Here is a 20,000-nt window from a genome sequence, read left to right on the forward strand (position 1 = left end):
TAGTCAATAATCAAAATACATAAGGTTACAACTTACGTTACAATAAGCCTTTTATTTGGAAAGCAACAAAATGTAATGTAACAATTACTAACAAAGCGGATGACGTACTTGTACATTCTGGCTGACTTGACGCCCGTGCAGTTCATGCTGCCAGATCCACATAACGATGCATGCATAGATAGACCATTTTTAAAGGGGTGGCGAGTAGGGCGAGTACCCGAACAGCGGAAACGTTACTCAAGTACTGACGTTATGAACGAGTACTCGAGTACTCCCGCCCATCCCTACTGCTCAGTGTATTCTGCTCAGTGTGACCTACATGGGTGTGTTCTGCTCAGTGTGACCTACATGAGTGTGTTCTGCTCAGTGTGACCTACATGGGTGTGTTCTGCTCAGGGCCTTCAGGGGTCGAGTGAGGAGCTGGAGTCGATGATCCCTCAGTCCTCCACCCCCCGGCTGCGTCGCTGTGGATACTGTCTGCTGCAGGTAACCAGCTGTTCCCTCCTCATCATCTGCCTTTCAGAACAGTGCTTCCCAAATGGTGCTCCTTAGGACAAGTCCAGGTGTGCCTTAGGACAAGTCCAGGTGTGCCTTAGGACAAGTCCAGGTGCTCCTTAGGACAAGTCCAGGTGTGCCTTAGGACAAGTCCAGGTGTGCCTTAGGACAAGTCCAGGTGCTCCTTAGGACAAGTCCAGGTGTGCCTTAGGACAAGTCCAGGTGTGCCTTAGGACAAGTCCAGGTGTGCCTTAGGACAAGTCCAGCTGTGCCTTAGGACACGTCCAGGTGTGCCTTAGGACAAGTCCAGGTGTGCCTTAGGACAAGTCCAGGTGCTCCTTAGGACAAGTCCAGGTGTGCCTTAGGACAAGTCCAGGTGTGCCTTAGGACAAGTCCAGGTGCTCCTTAGGACAAGTCCAGGTGTGCCTTAGGACAAGTCCAGGTGTGCCTTAGGACAAGTCCAGGTGTGCCTTAGGACAAGTCCAGGTGTGCCTTAGGACAAGTCCAGGTGTGCCTTGGGATTTTGTGACAACCATACATTATTGCAATTGCAAATATAGCCTAAAACTATACAAAAAGTGGGTGTGTTGCTGCTTTGATGTAGTAATTTAGCAAATTTCTAATTCATTCCTAGAGTAATATATTTATTTTGTCAAATATTATTTGACATTAGCAAATAAAAACATTTAGAGTGATAAGAGTAATAGAGGCTATTTTGCATTTTACAACCCTATGACTCTGTTGATCAAAATGGCTGTGGGGGGATCAGTTTCAAGATCCTGCATATTTTAATAAAATATCGATACTTGGTGCCAATGTATCGATAACGTATCGCAAGTGGAAATATCGCGATACCCTGAGTATCGATATTTTGTCCCACCCCTAGATTGGCAGAAGAGTGGCGTCTGGTAATACATTTTATAGGGTTAGCTAACCCACACCATGAGACTGTGCGTACTGGTCCACATCTCTCACACCATGAGACTGTGCGTACTGGTCCACATCTCTCACACCATGCATATTGTACACAGTCTTCTGAGTCCCACTAGTCTGATGGGGCAAAAAAGGAGAATGTAAATGTGAATTTGGGTGACATGAACTCTAACCCCAGTTAATCCAAACGCTGTCTCTCTGTCTCCTCTCTCTGTCAAGCAGCAGCCAATGAGAGCGAAGCACTGCCAGACGTGTAAGCGCTGCGTGCGTCGCTTCGACCATCACTGTCCCTGGATAGAGAACTGTGTGGGGGAGAGAAACCACCGCTGGTTCATGGTCTACCTGCTGGTCCAGCTGTTGGCTCTGCTCTGGGCCCTTCAGATCGCTCTGTATGTCCCCTCAAACCTCTTCTCTGCTCTGGGCCCTTCAGATCGCTCTGTATGTCCCCTCAAACCTCTTCTCTGCTCTGGGCCCTTCAGATCGCTCTGTATGTCCCCTCAAACCTCTTCTCTGCTCAACACCATCAACGATGACTTTGAGATGATTCACAGACATACAAATTAATTATCGTGTCTCTACTCTTTTGCAGCCTCTGATAAATCAGTAAAGCAGCCTGAAAAATGGAAATAAAGCTCAATATTCTTGCAAGTAGGCAGCACTTTTGAATACGAGGTTGCAAGTAGGCAGCACATTTGAATACGAGGTTGCAAGTAGGCAGCACTTTTGAATACGAGGTTGCAAGTAGGCAGCACTTTTGAATACGAGGTTGCAAGTAGGCAGCACTTTTGAATACGAGGTTGCAAGTAGGCAGCACTTTTGAATACGAGGTTGCAAGTAGGCAGCACTTTTGAATATGAGGTTGCAAGTAGGCAGCACTTTTGAATACGAGGTTGCAAGTAGGCAGCACTTTTGAATACGAGGTTGCAAGTAGGCAGCACTTTTTAATACGAGGTTGCAAGTAGGCAGCACTTTGGAATATGAGGTTGCAAGTAGGCAGCACATTTGAATATGAGGTTGCAAGTAGGCAGCACTTTTGAATATGAGGTTGCAAGTAGGCAGCACTTGAATATGAGGTTGCAAGTAGGCAGCACTCGAATATGAGGTTGCAAGTAGGCAGCACTCGAATATGAGGTTGCAAGTAGGCAGCACTTGAATATGAGGTTGCAAGTAGGCAGCACTTGAATATGAGGTTGCAAGTAGGCAGCACTTGAATATGAGGTTGCAAGTAGGCAGCACTTTTGAATACGAGGTTGCAAGTAGGCAGCACTTGAATATGACGTTGCAAGTAGGCAGCACTTTTGAATACGAGGTTGCAAGTAGGCAGCACCTTTGAATACAAGGTTGCAAGTAGGCAGCACTTTTGAATACGAAGTTGCAAGTAGGCAGCACTTTTGAATACAAGGTTGCAAGTAGGCAGCACTTTTGAATACGAGGTTGCAAGTAGGCAGCACTTTTGAATACGAGGTTGCAATACGAGGTTGCAAGTAGGCAGCACTTTTGAATACGAGGTTGCAAGTAGGCAGCACTTTTGAATACGAGGTTGCAAGTAGGCAGCACTTTTGAATACGAGGTTGCAAGTAGGCAGCACTTTTGAATACAAGGTTGCAAGTAGGCAGCACTTTTGAACGGGGTTGCAAGTAGGCAGCACTTTTGAATACGAGGTTGCAAGTAGGCAGCACTTTTGAATACGAGGTTGCAAGTAGGCAGCACTTTTGAATACGAGGTTGCAAGTAGGCAGCACTTTTGAACGGGGTTGCAAGTAGGCAGCACTTTTGAATATGAGGTTGCAAGTAGGCAGCACTTTTGAACGGGGTTGCAAGTAGGCAGCACTTTTGAATACGAGGTTGCAAGTAACCAGCACTTTTGAATACGAGGTTGCAAGTAGGCAGCACTTTTGAATACGAGGTTGCAAGTAGGCAGCACTTTTGAACAGGGTTGCAAGTAGGCAGCACTTTTGAATACGAGGTTGCAAGTAGGCAGCACTTTTGAATACGGGGTTGCAAGTAGTCAGCACTTTTGAATACGAGGTTGCAAGTAGGCAGCACTTTTGAATACGAGGTTGCAAGTAGGAAGCACTTTTGAATACGAGGTTGCAAGTAGGAAGCACTTTTGAATATGAGGTTGCAAGTAGGCAGCACTTTTGGATATGAGGTTGCAAGTAGGCAGCACTTTTGAATACGAGGTTGCAAGTAGGCAGCACTTTTGAATACGAGGTTGCAAGTAGGCAGCACTTTTGAATACGAGGTTGCAAGTAGGCAGCACTTTTGAATACGAGGTTGCAAGTAGGCAGCACTTTTGAATACGAGGTTGCAAGTAGGCAGCACTTTTGAATACGAGGTTGCAAGTAGGCAGCACTTTTGAATACGAGGTTGCAAGTAGGCAGCACTTTTGAACGGGGTTGCAAGTAGGCAGCACTTTTGAATACGAGGTTGCAAGTAGGCAGCACTTTTGAATACGAGGTTGCAAGTAGGCAGCACTTTTGAATACGAGGTTGCAAGTAGGCAGCACTTTTGAATACGAGGTTGCAAGTAGGCAGCACTTTTGAACGGGGTTGCAAGTAGGCAGCACTTTTGAATACGAGGTTGCAAGTAGGCAGCACTTTTGAATACGAGGTTGCAAGTAGGCAGCACTTTTGAATACGAGGTTGCAAGTAGGCAGCACTTTTGAATACGAGGTTGCAAGTAGGCAGCACTTTTGAATATGAGGTTGCAAGTAGGCAGCACTTTTGAATACGGGGTTGCAAGTAGGCAGCACTTTTGAATACGAGGTTGCAAGTAGGCAGCACTTTTGAATACGAGGTTGCAAGTAGGCAGCACTTTTGAATACGAGGTTGCAAGTAGGCAGCACTTTTTAATATGAGGTTGCAAGTAGGCAGCACTTTTGAATACGAGGTTGCAAGTAGGCAGCACTTTTGGGGGGTCTTGACCTGAAACAGTTGAAAGCTGCTGCTGTTTTTACATTTTGTTGATGCCAATAGGAGTGTCACACAGCTTGACACTGATGGAGCCACATTTCAAGGATCAAACCTGCAGCCTTTTAGTTGGCTGGTCCCTCGAATACAGAAGGACTGAGAGGCAACTGAGGGAAAGAAAAATCTGATGATCCAATTTTCTAAATTGTATTCCCTCCTGTGTTTATGACAAGAGCAGGCGAGGAAAAAAACAAGGTTTTGCCAGGATTATTTATTATTATTAGTAGTAGTAGTAGTAGTAGTACTAGTAGTAGTAGTATTAGCAGTAGTAAGAGTTTGTTGTAATACTCATTTCTGCCACAGGAGTGCTAAACTACCCCATGTTCTAAATAGGACTAAAGCAGGGGTGGCCAAACTACGGCCCGCGGGCCAACTTCGGCCCGCTGCCCGCCATGAATTTAGCAAAATAATAATAATAATAATAATATTGTTTGGCCCGCGACTCCTTATATTTTTCTGTATGCGGCCCACAACCAAAAAAGTTTGGCCACCGCTGGACTAAAGCATTCATGTTTTTCTCCAGATGAGTTCTCCTTTCTCCATGCCGTCTCAACACAAGGCATGTACCTTATGTAACTTAGAAGAACTACCCTGCCAAAACTTTTTTAAACAGATTGGAGAAAAGATCAGACTTTGAAAATGCAATTAAATTTTTCTAACTTGCCTCTCAGGCCGTACGTCTCAAACCACCACAAACCACAAACATGTCTTGGAGGCTGCTTATATTTACAGAGATTAGAATGATACAAAGTGGGTTGAAAAATTGACTAAGCCTTCCTTTAATTGTGCACTATGAGGGCGGGGGGGCTTTTATGCATGCATGCATATGTCATGTCATAATCAGCCTCTGGGTGTCGCTGCTCTATAACGTTGGTGTCTCCGTGTCTTCCAGGTCGGGCGTGTCGTCCGGCGGCACGTGGCAGCTGTGGTTCAGAGCCAACGGCTTCCTGCTGGCGGCGCTGGGCGTGGTCGGCGTGTTCTCTGTCGTGGTCCTGCTGCTGCTGGGCTGCCACCTCTACCTGGTCTCCATCAACACAACCACCTGGGAGTTCATGTCGCGCCACAGGATCTCCTACCTGAAGAACTGCGGAGACCAGGAGAACCCTTTCGACCGCGGGCTCGTCTGCAACCTGCACGAGTTCTTCTGCCTCTGCCGCACGGTGGTGTGGGAGCAGGTGTACCACAGAAACAACCACAACCACGTCTAACCTGCAACCAGACGTTTTCGGAACCCAGTTTAGATGAAAGACTTTACAAAAAAAAAACTCACACCACACTGAAGCTTACAAACAACACATCTCCTCCTACGGTGACGCACTCCAAGCTGCCAAATCTGCCCACTTCTCCAACCTCATCAACAGCACCAACTGAAACCCCCGCACCTTCTTCTCTACAGTCAAGAAACAACTCCAACCCCCGGACAATAACACACTTTCCTCCCCCTGCAACTCCTTTCTCCACTCCGTGAAATAAGAAAATCTCCCAAATCAACTCCTCCTCCCCCCCCCCCCCACCAACAGCTATACTGTTCACACTCAGCAGACAGCTGTACTGTTCACACTCAGCAGACAGCTGTACTTGCCTGACGCAACCGGTCATCAGCAATCATCATCTATAAATCTGTTTGTTGCCTAGTGGGAGAGTGGAGACGCTAAACTATAACACCAATGGCCTTTATATCTGCTGCAAATAATGCACTGTGTTGTTGTTTTGATACAATTGATTTCATTTTTGTATTTATTGACAACATTTAACACACTAATGATATTCATTAATACACAGCACATACAGTAAGTAGAGAGGACATTCCTGCTCAGGCCTTTCAGAGCTCAATCCCATAGGTTGCAATTTAGGGCTGCCCCCTCCTGATCGATTGGTCGGTCGACGTGCTCTTGGTCGACGAGATTCACGTTGGTCGAAGAATCGCTGGTGTTAATAATTTCATAGGAGAGATTCAATTTCATCACAAGAAAAGCGATCCGGAACGAAGTAACGTGCCGCGGAAGCAAGTTGCAACACAGACCTTTTCTAGAAGCACACATGAAGTGATCCAGGCGTAGTTAGCAGGCTATCTCTAGACTGAAAGAAGAGCAACCAGCAGAGTGATGGAATTAACAAGTAAATGTCTCAGCTATCAGCGCAAACAATGGACACGTTTCAGCACGCAGCCACCATCGGCTGTTAACGAGCGGCTAACTACGCAGTACGCACCTTATGAGTTGAGACTATAGTCCACAGTTGAGTAGTGGAGTCCACAGAGGTACACTCCAACTCCGGTAATGTTAGACAGACTCTTATAAGATGTTACTGGAATAAATCGCAAAAGCTGTCTAGCTGTCCTCTCTGCCAACTAATTACTAATTACTAAGTTACAAAACCATAACCATCACACAGGCAACTCAAAGCTGTTTCCCATTAACTGAATATGGCCAGGTGTTGCACACAGCACGCTGATCAGATTGATTACCATTCCGGTAACGTTACAACGCTGTTTTATTTATTTTTTAGACCCCGTTTCGACCAATCAATTGGTCGGAGCTGTGGTCGATTTCTGGTCGACCAGGATAATCTTTGGTCGAGGGCAGCCCTATTGCAATTAGCTAAATTCGCTATTATGGATATAGTGGATTATCGATGGCTTCTTTTACTGCTAAGGATTACATTGCATGGTTTCTAGTGCACAAGTTCACCACAGTGCCATGCACGACTGTCGGAGAAGAAAGCAGGAGACTGATGTGTGAATGCGGCATGTGCACATGCACATCTTTGCAACAAAGAAATCACTTGACCATTTCCCAAAAAGTAGATTTCCGGTCTTTGTTCCCTTTGTGTTGATTATTTTATAAGATGAATAAAGTTATTCTATAAAGACAGACTCCTGTGACTCTTTAACCTGAGAAACACACAGCAGACAGGTTTGACTTTAAAGGAGAATTTCGTTTTTTTTTAACCTGCAGCCCTCAACTCACATTAATTATGATCTGACGACTCACCCAGTGCTCTCCGCAGCGTTTTTGTTGTCCTAGGCGTTGTTTTTAAACTTTTTCATAGAAAAATGATTTTATTTTTTTGGTTTTACTTGTGTTGAGAAACAGCGGCCACGCTGGCGGCAGCACTGAGGCTGCTGTACACATGAGTGCACAGCTGAGTGAGTGTCAATCTGGGAACCCAGAAAAATAGACTGGGAGGCGATAATTTTTTCCGGATGATGGCCAAGGCTTGGAGGCACCTTCTCTGCTTCTGATTGGCCTAGCACTCATCCAATCACAATGAGCCTCGCTGGGTCCCAGGCCCAGAAGAAGTTGCTTATTTAATGTCAAACGTGGTGCAGTTGTAGCAAAGAGAATGAGTGAATGCCACCCACAATGGTTCTTTACTGTTTACTTCGACAGTAGGATAGTTATCTTCATTTTAAATTATTTCAAAATATGTTTTATGCAGCTTTCATAAGTTTTAAGTTATAGCCTACTTTATTTATCCCCATGGGTAAATTCATCCTCTGCATTTGACCCATCCTCTACTAGGAACCTTCCTAGAACTAGGAGCAGTAGGCAGCCACAGTGCAGCGCCCGGGGACCAACTCCAGTTCCTTTGCCAGTACCTTGGTCAGGGGCACTGACAGGAGTATTAACCCTAACATACATGTCTTTGATGGTGGGAGGAAACCGGAGCACCCGGAGAAAACCCACACGAACACAGAACATGCAAACTCCACACAGAAAGGACCTGCGACGGACCAGGGTTTGAACCCTGGACCTTCTTGCTGTGAGGCAACAGTGTTAACCATGGCACTGAGCCACTGAACACATCCCATATGCATATGTTTTTATTTAGTATTCCATTTGGGTTTTATCAGTATTTATGATTCTATATTTAGGCTACTTTTGGTGCCATTGGTGTTAGGCTATGTGTAATTGCGTGTGATTTAACTTTGTATCAATGGTTATTACATGTTTTCATGTGTTTTTGTTTACTATTCCGTTTGGGTGTTATTAGTATTTAGGATTCTAATATAAAGTTTTCATCAATGGTTTTATGTTGCATTGTAGATTGCGGTTTTACTTTGTTGTTGGGACTGGAACAGTGATTAGAAACCAAGGGCCACATTTTGCTGAGGGCCGAGGGCTGGGTGCCGAATGGCGCCGGTGCAGAAAATTTGGAGCATTTGAAGGCAGGTTTAGAGGAATAACTCATTTTAAATTAACAGTTGTGATGTCATTATTCAGTCTTAACCACCAATATTTGATCCTTTTCTCACTCCTATGTCACCACCTGCTCTCCCTGCATGGCTTGAAATTAACTTTTTTGACCACCTGCCAATATGGCTGCTAGATTTTAAAGTTACCAGCCAATTAGAATTTCCACTAGCTAAAATGTTTTTCTTGAAATAAATGAGAATATGAGTGGGTTAATTTAAGCATAACTATCAGTAAGTGGCCGGGCGATTCTCAAAGCCTGTTGAGGGTCACACAAGAACAAAAAGGCACTCTTGAAGCTAAATAAAACCAAACCAACCAAAACCAACGAGTTAATTATTTAAATGTTTACTTCAATGTATTTTTAATTTTTACTTCAAGGCTAAACCTGACCTTGTGACAAGTGACAAACAACTTGCAGTTTTTCTCCTGATATCAGTATGACCGGTTCTGGAGTGGTACGTGGCCGTTTGGAGAAAAACATACTGACAGTTTTAGATGTGTTGAGTTGGAGGCATGATTAATTTAGCCAAGCTGTGATGTGGCCCAGTGCATTGGTGATAAATTATTATTGTGGATAAAAGGGGGAAATGCATAACCATTAAGAGGCTTCCTACATGATTATTTTCTACCAAAGACACTTATCATTACCATGAAATCTTACTTCTATTTTGATTCACAGTAGTGCCAACTCAACTTATGGGTGGGGGGGAATGTGTAATGTGTCACTCACATTTTTTCTTGACGTGAATATTAGCATGTCTCATGGATCTCATGTTTTAGGTTTTAACCCCATCATCTCTTCCAGTAACTGCCCTCCCACAAACCCCCCCCCCCCCCCACGTGTTGGATATAAAGAGGATATCAGATGAGGCCAGAGTATCCTCGGTCAAGTCTTGCCAAGAAGATCTTTTGCTTCACCAGAAGAAGACCAGGTCTCATCAGCAGCATTTTTCACTCCAGCTCAAAGAACCATCTCTCCTCTCCACTGCCAGCCAGCCAGGACCACAGACTCCAGCATGACTCCCCTCTCTCTGCTCCTCTCCCTCCTCACTCTGCTGTGTTTCCATGTGAACACCGTGTGTGCAGACAGTAGCCAGTGCTGCCGCTTCGTGGAAGGCTGTCCGGCTTAATAAAGCTGTGAGAGGACTTTTCCCAGATCAAAGATTACTACGTAAGTAATACATGTAAATAAACCAACACCGCACCACCCCTGTGGCGGTGTCCAGGTGATGCTGCCTCTCCTTTCTGTCAGTGAGGGTGCATAAAAAATGAATAGATACGATAAAATAAAATATATTTGATCAATTTAAATTTGTATGACCCTCCTATGGACTTAAATTAATAACAGTGCACCCTCCCTGAGACTAAATTTTAAAAAGCATCACCCTCCCCTATTTTCCTCCAGTGAACCCTTCCATAAATAACGAACGGTCCCTTATCATTGATGGGTCAGAATGTTTCATCATTTCATTTGATATGAAATCATAACATTTTTCACATCAGCTATTCTGTGTCTAAAAGGCAGGAAGTAACACAAGTTACTACATAGTAGAACATTAATGAGAGTTTCCTACTTCCAATCCATTTGGTGTTCCAGTGCTGGGGCCCAAAAGATAGTTACGGCAGTTGTCCTCTGGAGGGCAGTGTGGCTCTGTGGAAAGCCTTCCTCCTGCTGACCAGCAGCTCTGGTGACCCCCCCCCCCCCCCCCCCCTCTCTCTCTCTCTCAAATTCTAAAGGGCTTTAATGGCATGATAAGGTGCATCTTACATTGCCAGAGCATACACATAGCAACACTTAGTAATTACACAAAAAAACAGAAAAACAAAAATACATTTTGTTACCCAGTAACATCACAAAATCTGAAGATATTCAAAAAGGAAGAGGAATATCTCTCTCTCTCTCTCTCTCTCTCTCTCTCTCTCTCTCTCTCTCAATTCAATTCAATTATATTCAAAAAGGCTTTATTGGCATGGAAAACATAAGTTTACATTGCCAAAGCAGGTGTGAAACAAAACAAAAAATGCACAATAATAATATAAAACTTAACATAATATAATAATAATAATAATAATAATAACACAATTATAAACAAATGTAGCACAGCTATTAATGTTAGCCTGTTTTAATACAGAGATGTGTAAACAGAGCTATGTATTTATATTTTGCAATCAAATCTGTACATAAGGCTATAGGTAACAAAAGTTTAAAAGTAGGATATAGACAGATGAGTTAAAGATTACTGTACAGTATGTAGATATGTACAGCATGACTATGTACAATATGTGAAGAGGTATGTACAGCCTGCCTTATGTACAGGGTGTGCAGAGGGCGGACCCTGAGCTTTGGGGTGGTTGTGTCTCATTTGTCCTTTTCTTGTCACAACAGCTCACAAACCTTGCTGCTGTGTTTGCACATTGTTGTATTTCACCCAGCAGATATGGGATTTTTTTGTTATCAGTCATGTTCTCAAAGTCCTTATGAGTGATTGTGATCTGTGGGAAATACAAGTCTCTGATGTCCTGGTACAGGTTGCAGGAGGTTAGAAAGTGCAACTCACTTTCCACTGCATGTTGGGTGCAGTGGGTGCACAGTGACAGTCTGTCTTCCCTTGGGAGCCACGTCTGCCTGTGGCGGCCTCTCTCGATGGCCAGGTTGTGCTCACTGAGTCTGTACCTAGTCAAGGTTTTCCTAAGTTTGGGGTCGGTCACAGTGCTAAGGTATTCTGCCACTGTGTAGTCTCTATAGGGCCAGGTAGCATTCCAGTTTGCTCTGCTTTTTGGTTGATTCCTTCCAGTGTGTTTAGCTAGTTCTCTTTTTGTTTTCTTATGATTTGGTTTAATCTGTAGGGGTGTCTGTCTGGTGGCTCTACTTGTGCTTGTGGGCGGAGCCCCAGGATCAGCTGACTGAGGGGGCATCTCCCTAGGCTCTCTCTGTGGGTGAGGGCTTTGTATCGGGGTCACTTTCTTTAAGGTGGTCATACAATGTAGATGCTCTCTTCTGAATTTTGATCATTAGTGGGTATCTTCCTAATTCTGCTCTGCATGCGTTTTGGTATTTTTCGTTGGACGCGAAGAATGGATTTGTAGAATTCTGCATGCAGAGCCAGAGTCTCAATTTGGTGTTTGTCCCAGTTTGTGAAGTCTTGGTTGGTAAGTGGACCCCAGACTTCACAACCATAAAGGGAAATGGGTTCTATGACAGAGTCCAGTATTTTGAGCCAGGTTTTAATCGGTATGTCCAACTTGATGTTTCTTTTGATAGCGTAAAAAGCCCTTCTTGCCTTGTCTCTCAGGTCATTCACGGCTTTGTTGAAGTTACCTGTGGTGCTGATGTTTACACCGAGGTAGGTGTAATGTTTTGTGTGTTCTAGGGCCATTTTATCTAGTAAGAATTTATAGCCTATTTGTGATGCTGGGGGCTGGGCCCTTTTTGGAATATCATGATTTTTGTCTTGGATAGGTTAACTCTCTCTCTCTCTCTCTCTCTCTCTCTCTCTCTCTCTCTCTCTCTCTCTCTCTCTCTCTCTCTCTCTCTCTCTCTCTCTCTCTCTCTCTCTCTCTCTCTCTCTCTCTCTCTCTCTCTCTCTCTCTCTCTCTCTCTCTCTCTCTCTCTCTCTCTCTCTCTCTCTCTCTCTCAGGCGGGCGGAACCTTTTGTGCGGAGCCTTGTTCCCAGTCGGAGGCTGTTTCTTAACGCGCTGTCCCTCCCGGTATAACGTCCGGCAGATACACTTTGCGTGCATCAGACATCGATCTATTAAAGTAACGGCATCAGAATATTGGAGTTTTATTCAACTACACAAAAATAACGGCTTTGTCCACGCGCACGGCAGCAGACAGAAGTCAAAGGCCAGGAAGTGAGTCACAGAGAAACAGCTCTGCAGCTTACATGCTAACTGACTAACGTTACTCTCTTCTTATTTCATTTGATTTCCTGCAGTATTTTCGTGGCTACATTGATGTTATAATAAACATATATGGAATACTGTAAGATAATATTCCATTTATGTCATGATTAAGTGGTGGAAAGTAACTAACGCTTACCTGTCCTTATTTACTCACATAGGTTTACTTAATACTAGCTAATTTAATGCACTTCTTGTAACGTTACTTTACTCGAGTATTTGTATTTTCTGCTACTTTTTAGGCTACTAACTCCACTACATGTCAGAGGCAATATTGTACTTTTTACTCCACTACCTGACAGCTTTATTTAGGCTACATACTTATTATAATATTCTTAATAAGGATGTATTGTTCCCAGGGGACTTGTTTGTCTTCCATTGCTGGTAAAATAACAACACTGAAGAAAAGAACAGAACAGTGTAGAATGAAGTGCTGATCTTTTTTCTTTTCTCTTTCTCTCTTTCTGTCTCCTGCCTTGTCCCCTTTTTCTTTCTTTCTTTCTGGTCAGTATGGAGCTCTCATCCCTGCTTCATCAGCTCCAGCTTTCTCCATCATCATCACCAGAGAAGTCCCTCCCCTCTCACCCCTGTCCTCCAATCACAGAGGTCCTGTCTCAGCTGCAGGAGAAGCTGATTTGTTCAGACAAAAAAGCTTCAGAGTGTGAAGCGACGGCTCTCATTGGACAGATAGAACAGTTATTCAGAGCGGCGGATCCTGATTGGCTGTTCTCTCCGGACTCCACCAATCAGAGCATGGCGTGCTTGGCGGCGGAGTATGGCGGTCTGACGGCAGCTCTGATTAGCCGAGCCGTTCTGCCGCTCTGCGAGCCAGACAGCGGCCCACCTCCGGCCCACCTCTACCGGGACGTCCCGGACAGAGCGCGCTCAGTCTGCTCCGCTCTCAACGCCTTACTGGACAGACTGGGAGATGGGAAGAGAGAGCGAGGGGAGACCGGTAGGGCTGCAACTAACTATTATTTTCATTATCGAATAATCTGTCGATTATTTTCACTATTCATTAATTGATTAGTTTGGTCTATAAAATGTCAAAAAATTCAGTGTTTCCCAAAGCCCAAGCTGACGTACTCAAATGTCTTGTTTTTACCACAACCCAGAAATATTCAGTTCAGAGAGGGAGTTCCACTGCGCATCAGCTATGAGTAAGCAGGTCCGGTGGATGTAAAGACATTTTAGAGTAAATAACTAAGAAAGTTGAATTTCAGCCTGTGGGAATCACAGAATCCCTGACTCACGTCAGAAAAGGTGCAGCAGATACATTAAATCCAGAGGAGGAGAAGAAAGCGGCTTAGCAACTATTAGACCGAAGAAAAAGCCAGTAGTTTGTGGATATTAGTGCATCCTGCTGGCTCACCTGGTAGCACGCGTACCACGGAGGCTGGGTCCTTCGCGCGGCCGACGCGGTTTCAAATCCGACCCGAGGTCCTTTGCTGCATGTCATCCCCTCTCTCTCCCCACCTTTCCTGTCTGCCTGCTGTCCTGTCTGCCTGCTGTCCTGTCTGCCTGCTGTCCTGTCTGCCTGTTGTCCTGTCTGCCTGCTGTCCTGTCTGCCTACTGTCCTGTCTGTCTACTGTCCTGTCTGCCTACTGTCCTATCTGTCTACTGTCCTGTCTGCCTGCTGTCCTGTCTGCCTACTAGGCATGGGTCGATTTCCGGTTTTACCGGTTCGGTTCGGTGTACGAGCCCAAACCGGTTTGATCACGTGCGAACCGAAAACCCCTTTTTTTTTTTTTTTTTTGCCAGTCCATTCTGATTGCACTATTGTTCGTATTAGCCTCTTCTCAAGTTGCACTAGTAGGCAAAAGTCTTATTTTGTTTATTATGTTGATGTTTGAAGAAAAGTTATGCTGAATAGTTATGAGAAATAAAAACAGTGTGTTGTTACAGTTAAAAGGTTCTGCTTATTTGTATTCAGTGTTCGTGCTGGTTGGCAGCATACCAGCTTAGAGGTGCATTATCGCCACCAACTGCAGCCGCTTTGATACGTTTTTTTGGGGAATATCGAACCGGTTTCAAAATGTTCAAACCGACCCATGCCTAGGCCCTATATTGTGTGAATTTGTGAGTTTTGAAGTTTATAAGGCAGCTCAGCTGTAAGCCAATCCATTCTGATTGCACTGCTTGTGTTTTTATTAGCCTTTTCTCAAGTTGCACTATAGGCAGAAGTCTTATTTCATTTATTATTTTGATGTTTAGAAGAAAAGTTGAGCTGAATAGTTAGTTATGAGAAATAAATACAGGGTGTGTTTGTTACACAGGTGTCCTGCTTCTTTTTATTCAGTATTATTGCTGGTTGACAATACCAGCTTAGAGGTGTATTATCGCTATCAGGTGGACTGAAGTTGCACTACAGACAGTTATGGGCCACACTCGGGAGCCCTGCTTAAAAAATAAAAAATAATAATAATTAATTACAAAAAAAATTGGTATACCGGTTCGATCCGGTTTAGACGGCAATATCGAACCGGTTTTAAAATTTTCAAACCGACCCAGCCCTACTGCCTACTGTCCTGTCTGCCTGCTGTCCTGTCTGCCTGCTGTCCTGTCTGCCTGCTGTCCTGTCTGCCTACTGTCCTGTCTGCCTACTGTCCTGTCTAAACGCAAAACATGCCCCAAAGATCATCTAAAAGAAGAAGAAGAATGAAGGAATCTGGAGCAGCTCAAACACTTCAATGCGTTTATTAGAGTAGAGACTCATGTTTCGATAAAGGCATTGAACTGTTCGAGCTTCTCCTTCCTTATTTATATTCAGTTGACTATCATAGAGGAGTAAAGAAACCAGAAAATATGATTATTTTGTGTTTCTTCTTTTTTTTCTCTCCATATTTTTGCCCATTTTCTCCCCAATTATACTTGGCCAATTTATCCCCATGCTGCCCTATTGGCTGCCCTGGTCGCTGCTCCACCCTCTGCCGATCTGGGGAGAGCTGAGACTAGCACCATGCTTCCTCCAACACATGCGCAGTAGCCAGGTGCTTCTTTTCACCCGGGAGCTTCACCGGCAGGACGTAGCATGTGGGAGGATCACGCTCTTCCCACCAGTTCCCTTCCACCAGTCACCCCGACCCAGAGGAGGCGCTAGTGCAGCGACCAGGACACATACCCCCAATCTGGCTTCCCACCCTCAGGCACAGCCAAACGTGCCTGTATGCACGCCCGACCAAGCCGGAGGTAACACGTGGATACGAACCTGTGACCCTCATGTTGGTAGGCAGGGAATCTAGCGCTACACCAATCTGCCGCTACACTACCCGGACGCCCAGAAAATATTCACATTAACAAGCTGGAATCAGAGAACTTTGACATTATTTTTTCCCGTAAAAAAATACTCAAAATGATGATCAAAATAGTTGTCGATTAATCTGTCCATTGACTATTCGATTAATCATTGCAGCTCTAGAGACCGGGACCAATCAGAGTGCAGGAGGTCAGACCAGGACCAATCAGACGCTGAGCTCGGCCCGGGGCTCTCTGCTGCGCTCGCTGGCGCCACCCAGCTGGGTGCTGGCCGTCACTCACCTGCAGGTAGGCAGAGCTTAAAGGGAGAGTTCACCCCAATAGAGAGCCAAAGTGTAACGTCACTTCCTGCTTCAGCACTGTACCAGAGATTTTCATCCGCTATTTATTTTCCCATAGACATTTAGTAAAATGCTTATAAAAACGGTACAGATATATTTAGAAACAGGAGAAATCGCATAACATTTAACTTGGACCAAAACGTTAAAAAAAAATTGGGTTTAAAGAAAATATTTTAACAATGTTTTTTTTTTTTTTTTTTGGACCGAGTGAAATGTTGTATGGTCTCTCCCGATTCTAAATAGAGCTGAACTGTTTGGAAAATTTCTGGAACAGTGCTGAAGCAGGAAGTGACGTTCACTTTGCCTCTCTATATAATTTTTGTTCCTCTAATGTGTAGTGCTATTTATCCATCTAGAATGGTTTTGGTGTGAGTTTTGGAGATATCAGCGATAGAGATGTCTGCCGCTTGAGAATAGGGGCCAAGACACTAAGCAGATAGTATTTAAAATATAGGTTTACTAACACATCTAGGTTTGAAAAAGTGCATGTACATTTTTATAAAGTAACATTTACAACTTACAAAACACTCAAGATTAACCTAAGACCTATATAACACCTAAATAACAATACAGTACAATTTAAATGGATTTCAGAGTAGACTAGTAACTAAGTTTAGAAGTCCCCAGCTGTTCAGAGTATTCAAGCTTAAACATATTTTATCACCAACTGCTGCCTTAAGTCCTTTTTGAAAATAGAAATACTGGCAACATTTAGTATATTTTATAGTGTTATCAAGCTAATTTCACCCATGGAGTGGACCTATGCAGACCACACTAAAGCTCCTACATTCAACTTTACATTTCTTACCCTTTATAAGAGGGAAGGTGGTAAGTCAGAATATTAAGGTCACAAAGTCTGTCGTTGTTGAGCATATATACAACATTAGATGTTATACAGGCAGTTTGAAAGATATTACCTTGAGTAAACTTCAGAAGACTGTCATCGCCTCCACACATCCCTCAGCCTTCACCCCCCCCCCCTTTCTTTTTGTTGTTTGTCTGTGTTTTATGTCTGTCTCTGTTATGTTTTATGTTCAGAGGTTGGCCCTGCTCCGGTTGAGTGAACGCTGGCGCGTTTAGCTGCCGCTGCTCTCTGGTTGCTATGGCCAACCCCCCCATCCCCCCCCCTCCTTTCTTTTTGTTGTTTGTCCGTGTTTTATGTCTGTCTGTCTCTGTTATGTTTTATGTTCAGAGGTTGGCCCTGCTCCGGTTGAGTGAACGCTGGTGCGTTTAGCTGCCGCTGCTCTCTGGTTGCTATGGCCAACCCCCCCCGCAACCCCCCCCCCCTTCCTTTCCTTTTGTTGTTTGTCTGTGTTTTATGTCTGTCTCTGTTATGTTTTATGTTTGACCCATGTATTCTGTAAAGCGACTTTGAGTACTTGAAAAGCGCTATATAAAATAAATGTATTATTATTATTATTATTATTATTAACACATTCACTGCCAGCTGTTTTTTCAATACTGTAGGTAGGTTCTGCCAAGGTTTTTTTTTGAGGATTCTGGCTCATCTTTCAAGAGCCGAGGATTCTTTTCTGCTAAGATTTTGTGAACACAAATTATCTCAAAAGAACTAATAGAATGTGTGCTTTCTCTGTCTAAAAGAGTTAGTTTGTAGAGTTAGTAGTTATGTAGGCATTAGCAGTAGAATACAGCATGGTTTCAGCGTCTGAAAATTTATTCTGAGATAAATGGCTTTTTGTGAAATTCGATAGAACAGTCACTTTAACCATTTATTTTTGGCGTAAGACGTCAGACATCTAAACAATAGTTTTGAACAGTAATTTCCTCCATAGCAGCAGGAAACCCCCCTCTCCTTCAAACTCCTCCCTCCATGGGTGTGTCTCTGGTGGCTTTGCAGCGTTTGTCACAAGCGAGGCTCTGCCTGTCTGTGCTGCCTGGCTGCTGGCGGCTGCTCTTTGGGCGAGTCTGCATGAGTCGTTTCGGTTGTGAGCTCAGCTGCAATGAAGCTGCGTGCAATTGTGGGCTTTCTGCCGGTGTTTCAAAGTGTGTTGCACGCATAATCTATTATGCAAATTTGCAATCCCCCACCGCCAGCTCCCAGCGCGATAATGCGCGAAAGCGAAAGCGTTTTCGCCAATCCATTTTACAGTATGAGAGAATGGTTTCCTCGCGCGTTCCCCTGCAGTTTTGGCTCGGCTTTTTCTAGTCTGGAGAGCACTGTCGCCACTTAGTGGGTCGGTGGAATGGGTTGTACACGTTCGGTGGCTCCAATATTTTTATAGGAGACGTGGGGGGCGTTGATACTGATACTGAGACCATGATACTGATTATTTTACTCAGTACTTTCAATCTGTTCAGGACACTCATAGCCTGAACACAAGAACTAGCATAGTGGGGTTGAGGCTACCCAATCTCAAAAAGCACAGTTGGGAGAAGTACATTTCAATACAACCAGAGAGAGCTTTTATAACTACTTGGTATATTTATTTGAACATAACCATTTTGATTATTTCAACATAAACATTGTTTTCCCCCCCCATATTATTCAGTCAGTACTAATACAATAGTAGCCTACACTTTTGTAATGTTTTTAAATAACCAGGAAAACGATGTATGTTTTTATGTTGCCCTCTTGGCCAGGTTTTTTACTTGGTTAAATGTAATATATATATATATATATATATATATATATATATATATATATATATATATATATATATATATATATAAATTTTCATATTCAAATAATATTTTAAATTTTTATTCAAATATATATTCAAATATAGAATATTCTTTGACAGCCCTAATATGGGGGCCGAGGAGTGGAACAAGATCCCTAATGAAATTAAGTCTGCGAATTCTCTGAATGGTTTTAAAAACCTTCTGAAAACATTCTCGCTGAGTAAGCTAGAGTAATATGCTAAACTTATTTTGTAACTTATGTGGGTTCATATTTCCTGTTCTTTTTATTCTTGGCTGTTCTGTTTTGTTGATGCTATGTGTTATTGTTTGTCCTGTTTTTATGAGACCAGATAATAACATGTATATCCCTTGGATGTCGTCGTTCTTTATCCAGAATAAAATCAATCATTCAATCATAGAACTTTCTTCTGTGAAATCTGTCGTTTCTCAAGATAACTAGGAAAAGTAATTGCACCATGGACCTCCAGAGAACATACAGTCTGGATCTTCTGTTGTGAGAATTTGAAAATGTATTGACACGATAGTCCCTTGAAATGTCGCATCTCATTATCGAGGGGGTCCTGTTTGTGCCCGTGCAGGTTGAAGCGTGGACGAGCTCCGCCTCCAGACAGGCTGCCGCCCGCCTACAGAGGGCGCTGCTACGGGCGGGTGGGTGGAGAAGCCCCGGCCACTTCCTGACAGGGGACAAGAGGGAGGAGGAGGAGGAGAGCAGAGGCATGCTGGGAGAAATCCTGGACGTTCTGCAGCCTGAACTGAGCAAGTGAGGGGGGTACTCCAGTCACATGTCTTGAATCAATTCACGTGACTTGGGCTGCGTAGCCGATGTTCCAATAGTCAACAAAACCAAAAAATGTCATGTCATTTCCTAACCGCTTGACTTGTCCTTTGTCATTTCCTACCCTAAAAGTCCTAGATAGTTAGTTTTCTTTAAGAAAACTGATACTGGACTCTGGATTGGTTCTGACTTGACTTGCTGTTCTACATTTAGACTTGAGACTCAAGCAAAGTTGACTACTTGTCATGTAAATTCGTTCATTTGCTGTGTGTGTGTGTGTGTGTGTGTGTGTGTGTGTGTGTGTGTGTGCGTGCCTGCGCCTGCGTGCGTGCGTGTGTGCAGGGACAGGTGGCAGCGGTGTGAAGCGGTGAAGTTTGTGTTTTCCGGGACTCTCCTCCAGGTCTGTTCTCTGTGGATTAAAGCTCTACTTTGTCACTTTGACAGATAACTGAAAGTCTGTTACG

At 43.9% G+C, this 20,000-nt stretch overlaps 2 protein-coding genes across 2 annotated transcripts in view; both read left to right on the plus strand.

Annotated features, from left to right (window-relative positions):
- The window catches only part of LOC310783354 (palmitoyltransferase ZDHHC12-B-like), a 12,873-nt gene extending 5,612 nt beyond the window's left edge, over nucleotides 1-7,261 (plus strand). The window contains exons 3-5 of the mRNA XM_083644204.1: nucleotides 397-486; nucleotides 1,651-1,817; nucleotides 5,292-7,261. Of these exons, the coding sequence (XP_083500330.1) occupies nucleotides 397-486; nucleotides 1,651-1,817; nucleotides 5,292-5,607 (573 nt within the window). The 3' untranslated portion in view covers nucleotides 5,608-7,261. The remainder of the gene's footprint in view (nucleotides 1-396; nucleotides 487-1,650; nucleotides 1,818-5,291) is intronic.
- A 5,960-nt stretch (nucleotides 7,262-13,221) lies between these two features.
- The window catches only part of tti2 (TELO2 interacting protein 2), a 13,606-nt gene continuing 6,827 nt past the window's right edge, over nucleotides 13,222-20,000 (plus strand). Inside the window, exons 1-4 of the mRNA XM_083643925.1 lie at nucleotides 13,222-13,456; nucleotides 15,914-16,044; nucleotides 19,340-19,521; nucleotides 19,879-19,936. Of these exons, the coding sequence (XP_083500051.1) occupies nucleotides 13,255-13,456; nucleotides 15,914-16,044; nucleotides 19,340-19,521; nucleotides 19,879-19,936 (573 nt within the window). The 5' untranslated portion in view covers nucleotides 13,222-13,254. The remainder of the gene's footprint in view (nucleotides 13,457-15,913; nucleotides 16,045-19,339; nucleotides 19,522-19,878; nucleotides 19,937-20,000) is intronic.

Source organism: Poromitra crassiceps (assembly GCF_964638095.1).
Source record: "Poromitra crassiceps genome assembly, chromosome: 10".
Classification (NCBI taxonomy): Eukaryota; Metazoa; Chordata; class Actinopteri; order Beryciformes; family Melamphaidae; genus Poromitra; species Poromitra crassiceps.